Raw genomic sequence first — 10,231 nt, 5'->3', positions numbered from 1 at the left:
AGTGGGCAAGGCTGGAAATCAGACCTAACCATTTCATGCCTCCAGAAGGGACTGATAATGCTGAGGAAAATGCCAAGATACAACAATGGATGCCCAGGAATGACCTCGGCTTCATTCAGGGATGACCGTGCCAAAGCGTTGGTGACTGTGCCCCAGGTGTACAGCAGATGATGAATAGTAAGAAGCTGAATGGGTTGTTGAAAATCAGTGTAGCATGTTGCTGTTTGTTCTCAATCTTTCTCCTCGAGTTCTTGTTATCAAGAGAATACAACCATTGTTTTTCATCTTTACACACCCACCAGGATAAAAATACTCCTTGCTGGGGCTTAGCCTGTTCTCACGAAATGAGAAGACATTTACAAATCTTACAGGGGACTTACTGAAGAAATTCCTACACCAGTGCAACCCCTTCCGTATAACACTGCTAGATGAAGACAAGACCACAGACATGAAGTGGTTTGGTTTTAACAAAGCATTTGACCAAACCTTTCATGAGTTATCACGAAAGAATTGGAGAGTATGACTTGAACAAAATTAGTTGGATGATTGGTATAACTCAGAGTGCTGGCTACAGATCAGTGTAAACATCAAGGAGCCTTACCACATCCTTTAAATGAATGAAATAGACTAGAGCAGTATTTTCCAACATTTAATGTAAAATATGATTTTGGTTTACATGAGGCTTTAAAATTTTAAATATGTTTATTTTAATGTGTATTAGAAAATGTAGAATACCCCCAAAATATCATTTCCTATATAATTACTTAAAAATTGAGGCAGTTAAAAAAAAAAGACTATTTTAATAAAGTAGTAGAGGTCAGTACTATGTCCAAACCTCAGGTAAAGGGTTCTTTCTACAGAAATGGGAAAGTTCACTTTGAAACTAAAGTTCTAATGCTTATCACATGGTGCCTCCCAAAGGACATGCTTGACCAGAATCTTTACTTATAAAAATGTGTCCATGTTCCTTCAAACGGCCCCAGTTCCGTGCGATTTTAGCTAAGCTGAACTTGCAAGTACAAAAGTACGTGACGGATTATATTCCATTTCAATACGCTCAGTAACTGATCCATGACTTCTAACTGGCAGCAGCAGCCAGTCCAACCCCAGTCACCAAATGTTTAGCTGAAGTTCCAACCAGCTGCTCTGGGGGCGTAGGACTGATACCCTGAGAAGGGAAATACGTGTAACTGCACATACGACGCGTTGGAAAAGACAGGCCCATAAAGCCTAAACGTTTTATTATTTCATCAGCCAGGATCCACAGAGAGGGCCCAGGGGCAGGAGCGGTCAGGCCCCAGGCTATTTTCAGGTAAGAAAGGTGGCAGCCATTTCTCTGCAAGTCTGTATGTCAGTTTTCAACGTAACTGAAATGCCCTTAAGCTCTCCACCATCCCCATCTATGGCCTCTATGATAGAAAAGCCCTCACCTCTCACATACACAACTCTACGGGAGGTGGGGAGGCACTACACAGGCACCAAGCTTTATTCGGCCAGAAAATGGATGTCGGACTCAGTTTAACGGCAAGATGTGCAAAACTGTGGTGAGTGGCCCGGCTCTTCCTCCAGCTGAGCCGGCCTGGGTTTCTGTGAATGGAAGCACTGCCCGTGTTAAAAGTGAATTAAGTTCTGTAAAAAAAATGAAGCTGCTCCCATCTCTCTGAGTAGTGTATGAGCTGCTTCTAGAATCCAGGAATGCCCACATCTCATCTAGATCCAGCTGATTCCACACACACAACTACATGGGAAGCATAAAAGCCTCATGAACTTTTTAGGGGGTGGAGATGGTGGGCTTCGGGAATGACGTGGGATGGACTTTTTATCCTTCTCCCTCTCCCGACCAAAAAACTACACACACACACACTCAGACACACATACCTAACCATTTCCCAGATAGTTGTTCTCCCCTATGACTACGGGACCCCAGAATCAGCCAGCCCAGGCTGAGACATGCCTAGTGACTGCCCAGGTCTGGGGTATCAGCTGACCTGGATTTGAAAAGGCTCCTGTGTGGTCTCCCAGACTGAGAGGGCCAAGGGCGAGGCTACTCCTGGGGGATTTGCTTTTTGCCTTAAACCCAGTCTACTTGGCAACACTGTTAGGTCCAGGGGCTGGGAGAGGTTCTATGGGCAGCAGGTGGTGGATGACCTGGTGGTCCCAGCCCACGGTGGTGAGGAGGGAGGGATTGAGTGGAGACCAAGTAGCATCCCTCACAAAGTCTCTGTGGGCTCGGCTTCTGAACCTAGAAGGGGAAAGGAAAGTGTGAGCGTGGCAGGGACAGGAGGAGAGCACCCACCATATCCAGGCACATTGCTAGGATGTATTACACACACTTCGTCATAGGTATGATCCCCCAGAGGACCTCCCTGAACCTTATTTCCATTGACGAAGAAACCGTGGCTAGAGCAAGAGCAGGGTCATGGGCCAAGCTCAGATCGCAAGTCATGGCCAAGAAGGAAGACAAACAGGCCTTCTATCTGGTGCTCTTCACCTGGTAATAGGCTCCAATTCACTAAGCGATTCTTTATGTGAAGAGGGCAGGCTGCCCCTGGGAGATGGCATGCCAGTCTCAGAAATGCCGCCCGCCACCACATTCCTCCACCAAGGACAGAGCGGGCTGTAAAGCAGCCCCAGGAGGGAGAGGGTCAACACCCCGCTGCTTCCCCCACCTGGTCCCCTTGAGAGAGACAAGGCACTTTCCTGAAAAGGAAAAGGACCTGGCACCGCTGCTCCCCTCCCCGCTTCCCGCTCACAGAGCTCCCCTTGCACTTACACGTCAGACAGGCCCAAATCCAGCACAGCCAGGGAGCAGTCTTCACTGACAGAGGCCAGCAGGGGAGCACTAGAAGAGGGAGGGGAAGGGAAGCCCATGGGTCCCAAGACAAACCCCGATGGGCCAGCTCCCAACCCCCACTCTAAAGTGACGGGAGAAGGGGCCTAGTCCCCACATTGGGTTAGGGTCTGGCTACCACTCAAGTCGACACTTTAAGTTCCAAGGAAAGATGAAGGAAATGGAAAAAATCCAGGGTGGACAATGGTCCTGGCCACTAACCACCCCATCTGGTCCCTCCCTGCAGCTCCAGCAATAACCCAGAAACACAGGCTTCTCAACCACTCTGTCCCAGAAACCTGCACTATTCCTTGTGTAGGGTGCTGAGCTGGATGTTAGCCATTTGCAGACAGAGACTGCACAACCCAAAAAAGGACCCGTCTTAAGAGACTGTTGACATTCTGAAACCTCAGCAGAGCCGGGTCTGCTTTAAGGAACTTCCTATGCTTGGCTGACATAAGCAAGTCCCCTCGCTGTGCCCAGGTGTTCCCGGCAGGCCCTGATGACAAAGAACAGTACCTGTGTGGGGAGAACACCAGCCCAGTGACACACTGGGAGTGCACGGCTGAGCTGAGGACACAGCTTGCACTCTTGGTGTCCACCAGGGAGACAGTGCCATTCTCATCACCTGCAGGAAAGCAAGAGCACAGCGTAGTGGTTAGGAGTGCGGGCGTTGGGATTCAGCCAGACCTGGATTTGAATGCTAGTCCCGCGATGCTGGACAAGTTAACCACTCTGAGGATCAGTTTTCTTTTGTTAAGTAGGAATAAGTAGCCATTGGGTGGTTGTGAAAATTAAATTAATGGATGATGTAGTTATCAGTTCAACCGCAAACCCTGTCACTATGATAGCACCCCTATGCACAGAACGAAATTCCCCCTACAGTAAGTCTTCACTTAACATCACCGATTGGTTGTGATTCTAAGTGAAACAACATATAATGAAACCAATTTGCATAGGCTCGTTGATATAAACAAGATTTAAGTTCCTGTGGCATCTCATCAATGTTATGAAACGATGCTGAATGAAGTGACATTATTCAAGGACCTGCTGTGTCATGGTCCCCGTGCTTTGTGGCCCACTGACTTCTAGTCATACCCAGGATACAAGGGCCAGAACAAACAATCAGGACTCAAATCCACTGGGGGAGGAAATCATCATGTTGTCCAAAGCTGAATTAAAACCACGTTAGGATTGTCCCCCTCTCCAGCCCCCGTCAGCATCATTCCTGTGGTGGCCAGGCGTGCTGAGGCAGAGCAGCCAGAGCCTTGTGCATTATGGAGTTGGCACTCCCTCTCTCATCCTCCCCCTTCCTACAGTCAACACGCAGTCTGAGGTGCTCCCTTACCCAAGACAAAGACTTTGCTCTGCTGAGGATGCCAAGCTAGTGAGGTAGGAAGGTAGCCAGAGGCACTGCAGCCTGCAAAGGAGAGAAGAGGGTTCCGTATGAGACCCAGAGTGCAGCTCCGAGAAGATGCTTCTCACGTGACGTCAGTCTAACTCCCAGGAACTCTTTGTTCCGATTCTCAAAGCCACCAAGGCAGCCAGATCCTCATCCTTGACCCTCATAACTTCCATTTACCCACCAGCCTCCTGCCCTTGCTGGACACAAGTCGCAGGCAAGTTTCAAGCATAAAGCATGAAGATTTCAACTGTGGCCCCTTTGTTGACCCATCCAGGAAATGGAAAATGAATCACCACCCAGGAACCAGCACTTCCTCTGAGGTCAGCAGAGCCTCAGTGGGAAAGAGAGTGGTCATGTAAGTTATGTCACAGCAACTGGCATCTGACAGCTTTCCTTTTGACTCTGGCCAAGGAAAGCCTCTCCTGGGTGGGTCCCAGTCCCACTCTCCCACCGCGCTTTCTCAGGCTCACCCATCTGTGATGCTGGCTTGGGACAGCGGGTATCCCAGAGTAAAATCCTACTGTCCTAGAAGCAGAGGAAGAGAAAAAGGGTTTCAGGATCCAAAGCAGCAGTCGCGGGCCAGGAGGTCTCCACACTACACTTTGGCCTCGGGGGTTGGAGTGTGGCTGGGGAGTGGGAAGGGAAGAAAAGGTTGTATCTCACCTCACCGCATGAAAGAAACATGGAATCCTGGTGAGGAGAGGCAGCAACGCAGGTGACCTGCCCGGAGTGAGCTGTACACGACGGGGAGAGAAATGTGAGAAAAGCTGAAGCCACTACTATCCAGCAGCCAGACCCTATCAAGGGGGAGAAGCAGGCCTAGGCTCATGATGCAATTTAATAAATTTCACAAGAGATTTTAAATGAAACAAAACCTAAGAGGAGATGCTGATGGAGTTATAAAACCTAAAACGGGCTTGGGAAAATTTAATTAGCAAAGACAATGAGAGAGAAATTAGGGCTGAGTAGGAACAGTGAAAGATTTCATAGTTAACATCCTAGAAGACTATTCTTCATACTGCAGGACGCATGCCTCACGGGAATTCTGGACACTAAGTTTTAAGGGAATCGATTTCCTGAATGTTCTCTTTCCTCCAAGTGAATGAGTAGCTGCCTGTAGTAGTCAGGCAGGAGAGCGAGGACCTGCTGCCCCTAACATCCAAGCAAAGTTTAAAAAAAGAGTCCAAAAATGAAATAAAAATAAAACGGCTGCCCTAGCTGGTTTGGCTCAGTGGATAGAGCGTCGGCCTGCGGACTGAAGGGTCCCAGGTTCGATTCTGGTCAAGGGCACATGCCCAGGTTGCGTGCTCATCCCCAGTAGGGGGCGTGCAGGGGGCAGCTGATCAGTGACTCTCTCTCATCATTGATGTTTCTCTCTCTCCCTCCCCCTTTTCCTCTCTGAAGTCAATAAAAATATAAATAAATAAATAAATAAATAAATAAATAAACGGCTAAGGCCAGGACTGGAAAAAAGAGTGGGCACTCACCCCGGTATGAATTCAGTACCATCTGCTGAGTGAGGTCCCAGACCTTGATGCTAAGAAGCAAAAGGAAACAGATACTTCAGTGGATTGCAAAATCTCCAGGGAAACCTTATAGATATGCCATCATTAGTCACTGGGATATTATAATGAGTCTAAAACGTTATATAATAAGGCTAATCAAACAGTGAAGACATCCAATGGAGGCTTAGAGACAGGAGTGCTGAGAACAAGGACCCACCAGAAGTCTTTGCTACCGCTAACAGCTTGTGTGCCGGAGTGTAGGACACTGACTGTACACACTATGTCATCGTGCTCATACTTGCAGAACTTGCTGACAATGAGCGTCTCATTCTCATCCAGCTCCCACAATTCAACAGCACCTGTTAGGGATAGGATGGAGGGTGAAGGAAACAAGCTTGAATTATACCAACACAGTAATTCACTTCTAGGACTCACGTAGTCCATTGTCACTAAGCTAACAAAGTAAGTTATTTCTATAGAAGCAAAGTCCACATTATTAGAGGGGTTAGCTAACTTCCAAGCCATTTGCCTTTATGCTGGTATTACTATTTTCCTAAAAACAATCCAAACAATTAGGTGGGGAAGGCTTCTAGGAAAAGATGAGCCAGCTGGTAAATTCCATTACCCCACTTCCAGTGAGAAAATACTGGAAAATAAGTTCCTGGAAGAAAAAGGACGACATCTCCACAATCATCTATGTACACAGTCCAGTGTGGTTAAAGCTTCCCAATTATAATAAATATTAGTAGCCCTGTGCACGAATCCGTGCACGAGTAGGTCGCTGCCACCCTCCAGTAGCTCCTCCAGTCCCCCTCCCCCCCCCCATAGCTTGCTGCCCTGCACCCTCCTGTAGCTCTCCAGCCCGCTTGTAGTTCGCTGCCCCACCCTCCTGCAGTTATGTGGTTGGTCCTTACGCCTCAGGGCGAAACGGATAATTAGCATATTCCTCTCTTATTATATAGGACGATTTGTTGAACGGTTTCAATAAATGTCTTGCAGAGTCTTTAAAAATACGTTGAATAATTCAATGGCTTGCACAGTGACTGGTTAAGTACTGAAAACACCACAAAAGTTGTTTTGAATATATGTAGTGTTCAAGCTCAACTGTCAGAGGCTCAATTTTCAATTTCATGGAATGCCTACCAACACGCCAATTCTGACCTTTTTTAAAAATACCAAAATCTCCACTACTGAGTCTGACATTCAAAACAAAGAAAGCAGAATAGAGACATTTCAGAAGAAAATGGGAAAATATGGAAAGAGACACCAGAGATTGGCTTCAACACTATCTCTAAGATTAAGATTATCCTTGATCTAGACTGGGGGGTTATGGGACAGGTTACATGGAAGAAAAACAGTTCCAACCCATTTCTTAATTTTGTTATGAGTTTTGCTAGAAACTCCCATCAGGCAATTTAGAATTTTGGAAAAGGTATTCCCACCTACACAGGAGTTCTCCTTAGGGACCAACACCCTCAAGCTACCCCATGCACTGAGTGTGGGGCATGAAAGATTGAACCTAGCCCGACCTGTACCCCTTGGCCTTCATTGCACCTGTGGGGTTGAGGAGAAAGTGACTCACCTGAATCGGAAGCCACTAGGATACCTCTGTCCCCCACCCAAGTGAGGTCAGCTACTCCGGCCTCCGTCTGGACTCCAGCCGAGCAGAAGCCTTCGTTGGGGGCGGCACAAGGGTCCTTGAAAAGCCAGAGGGAGCCAGCCCAGCAGCGGCCACTCAGGCTGGAAGCCCCGAGCAGGAGCGCCCCATCTAAGGGAGGTACAAGCTGTCAGCGCGTGGGGAATGTAAGGATTCGTCTCCATGGCGACAGCTCAGAAAACCACGCGAGCTGAGGCTGGATGTGAGCTCAGGATCGCGGGGCACGGCTGGGGACTGAGTTCAGCGAGGGATGGATCAGGGTGGCAGGAGGGGCGGGGGCGGGCCAGAAGGAACATTGTCGGGAAGGGTCGCCCCGAGGTGAGGTGAGGGAGCCCCAGGCCCGGAATCTCGGCTCACCCGACCGGTACCGCGCAGCCTCCAACTGCCGCTCCATACAGGCGGGTGCATTAGGGGGAAGGTTCCACTCGCGATCCTCCGGGGGCACTAGCGGGGGCGGGGTTTCCTTCCTCATCTCCACGGTTTCAATGCCAACCTAGACCCAAACTGGACGCCCGCGGGAGACTCAGCTCCGACAGTCCCCACGTGGTACCCCCTGGGCCTCCGCCCCTCTGGACTGGCTACTGGCACTCTACATCTCGCGAGAATTGCTTCTACGGTTCCATTCCGCTTTCCGGCTGCCGCCCTCCGCGACTGGTACTCCGCGCGACGTACCTCTTATCGCGAGAAAAAGGAATTTGAGAAGTTGAGGGAACGAGGGTTCGCGTTCTCTTCTCGCGAGACTTGCGGGCGACCATCTTGCTCGGACTCTGATAGAATACTTCGTCCAGGTCACTGGGACGCCAAGATCGCCGAGCCTGCCCTCGCTGACCATGCTGTCTCGGGTGGTGTTTTCTGCAGCCGCCGCAGCGGGTGAGAGGTGTAGACCTGGTTGGGGCTATCGGAGTGACTATAGAGAAGCGCGTCAGGGTTATGCGGAGCGGGTGGGAGGAAAGTGCTAGCGAGCCTTGGGCCTGAGTGGGGAGTTATTAGCGCCGCTCGGAAGGTGAGCGTGAGGTCTCGGGGGACAGGAAAGAGAGGTGAGTGGCCTTAGTGGTCGGGCCTCGCGGGGAACAAGGAAAGGGCAAAGTAAATGTCACCTTGACCTTGCTGACCTGCGCCGTGTGTATTTGCAGCCCCCTCTCTGAAGAACGCCGCCCTCCTCGGTCCAGGGTAAGTGAGAGGGGCGTAATACTCCCTTTCGTCCTTGTTTTGTCCTCGCATTTCGCTTCTCTGTGACCTCTTAGCTTTGGGCCAGAAATTACCTTTTTTTAAGGTAATTTTGGAACGCGTAAAGCCTCATTCAAACACTTGGGCTCCTGAACTACCTAGAATATCGTCGTCGTATCACAGAATGGCAAAGATGAAGAGTTTAGGTGATGTGTTCTAACTAAACTATAAACTGGTTTGATGTCTTCTAAGCCCCGCCCCCTCTCCCTTGTGACCTTCAGCTAGACTTAACTGCCACATTGCGAATCAGAGTTCCTATCATCAGAATTTTTGCATACCCAAGAACAAGTTTTTGCTTTGTTTTTAATTAAATTTATTGGGGTGACATTGGTTAATAACATTAAGTTTCAAGTGCACAGTTGTATAATACATCACCTGTATATTGCATTGTGTGCTCACCACCCAACGTCTAGTTTCCTTCCCTCGCCATGTATTTGACCCCCTTTACCCTCTTCAGCCTTCCCCCGGCCCCTTTCTGGTCAGACTGTTGTCTGTGTCTATGAGTTTATTTGTTTTGTTTGTTAGCTTGTTGCTTTCTGTTTCATATCCCACATAGGAGTGAACAGGTTTCTTTAAAGTAAAACAAAAATGAAGCGAGTTGTTTGCAGTCTGTCTCCCAGATTCCGACTTTTACTGTCAGGTGATAAGAGTAAGGGAAATCTATTGATTCAATAGCTTTTTATTTGCCACCCGGATAGCCAGAGATAGAAAATGAGTAAGGCTTTATGGAGCTCACAGTCTAGAGAGGAGATACCTATAGAGCAGTGGTTTAGAGCGGCGATTTTCAGCCTGTGTGCCACAAGGATTTTAAAACATGCAACACCTGACTATGTAGTCAAGGGCACTGACCTCTCTTCCCTTAGACCAGTGGTTCTCAACCTTCCTAATGCCGCGACCCTTTAATACAGTTCCTCATGTTGTGACCCCCAACCATAAAAATATTTTCGCGACCCACAGGTTGAGAACCGCTAGCAGGGTAGCCTAAGGCCATCGAAAAACACAGATATTTTACATTACGATTCATAACAGTAGCAAAATTACAGTTATGAAGTAGCAACGAACATAATTTTATGGTTGGGGGTCACCACCACATGAGGAACTGCATTAAAGGGTCGCGGCATTAGGAAGGTTGAGAACCACTGCCTTAGACTGTCAAATAAAAAAATGACAACAGCCACACAACAATGGACATCAAGTGAATGTATCAAAATTATACCAATTTTTTCTGTCAGGTTGGCCAAAAATATGTTTTTTGGTGTGCTGCAGAATTTTAATAATTAGTTATGTGTGCGAAGAGATGAAAAGTTTGAAAAATCACTGGTTTAGCATAAGAACTCCAAAGCTAGAAGAAAGAGGTACACCTGGCCTCTCCACTTACCAGCTGTGTGGCCTCTGTTTCCTCATCTGCAAAATAGAGATAATTGTACATTATGGGTTATGAAAATTAAAATGGACTTAATTCCATTTTAAAACTATAAAACTAGTGCTGGATACGTAGTATATGCTTAGTAAATATTAGCAGCTGTTATGTTAATATTATTTTATAAAATGTCCATTTGGGGGAGTGATTTCTGTTTTTAGCCGTAAGTCTTGCAAAATATAACTAT

General features: G+C 47.9%; 2 protein-coding genes across 5 annotated transcripts in view; one reads left to right on the top strand and one right to left on the bottom strand.

The window, feature by feature from the left end:
• Positions 1-1,224: 1,224 nt before the first annotated feature.
• WDR77 (WD repeat domain 77) lies at positions 1,225-8,766 on the bottom strand. Of its 2 annotated transcripts, XM_080648967.1 has the most exons (11): positions 8,070-8,766; positions 7,755-7,901; positions 7,323-7,508; positions 5,958-6,099; positions 5,723-5,772; positions 4,899-4,969; positions 4,706-4,760; positions 4,179-4,250; positions 3,350-3,458; positions 2,774-2,842; positions 1,225-2,242 (listed from the first exon to the last, which is right to left on the bottom strand). In XM_080648967.1, the coding sequence occupies exons 2-11, from the start codon at positions 7,867-7,869 to the stop codon at positions 2,083-2,085; spliced, it is 1,029 nt and encodes a 342-aa protein (XP_080505093.1). In that variant the 5' UTR covers positions 7,870-7,901; positions 8,070-8,766; the 3' UTR covers positions 1,225-2,082. The 2 variants fall into 2 exon arrangements, with proteins under 2 accessions (XP_080505093.1, XP_080505092.1); XM_080648966.1 differs by lacking the exon at positions 8,070-8,766 and having other exon boundaries at positions 7,755-7,993.
• ATP5PB (ATP synthase peripheral stalk-membrane subunit b) overlaps positions 8,140-10,231 on the top strand; it is a 30,273-nt gene continuing 28,181 nt past the window's right edge. For all 3 annotated transcript variants that reach the window (XR_013959480.1, XR_013959481.1, XM_080648970.1), the window contains exons 1-2: positions 8,140-8,267; positions 8,531-8,567. Coding sequence is in view for 1 of the 3 variants with exons in the window: in XM_080648970.1 (XP_080505096.1) it covers positions 8,228-8,267; positions 8,531-8,567 (77 nt within the window). In the remaining 2 variants the exon portion in view is untranslated. The remainder of the gene's footprint in view (positions 8,268-8,530; positions 8,568-10,231) is intronic.

This window comes from Plecotus auritus, assembly GCF_963455305.1.
Source record: "Plecotus auritus genome assembly, chromosome: 12".
In the NCBI taxonomy this organism is placed as follows: Eukaryota; Metazoa; Chordata; class Mammalia; order Chiroptera; family Vespertilionidae; genus Plecotus; species Plecotus auritus.
Note: the sequence above shows the minus strand (reverse complement) of the source record. Positions and strands in the feature narration are given on the sequence as shown.

What these genes read in the sequence shown, in the direction of transcription:
- WDR77 (XM_080648967.1), bottom strand. Translation starts at nt 7,869, where the DNA reads ATGAGGAAGGAAACCCCGCCCCCGCTAGTGCCCCCGGAGGATCGCGAG. An exon ending in GGCTGCGCGGTACCGGTCGG is followed by an intron (nt 7,509 to 7,754) that starts GTGAGCCGAGAT and finishes TACCTCCCTTAG; the next exon opens with ATGGGGCGCTCCTGCTCGGG. An exon ending in AGCGGTAGCAAAGACTTCTG is followed by an intron (nt 5,773 to 5,957) that starts GTGGGTCCTTGT and finishes TTTGCTTCTTAG; the next exon opens with CATCAAGGTCTGGGACCTCA.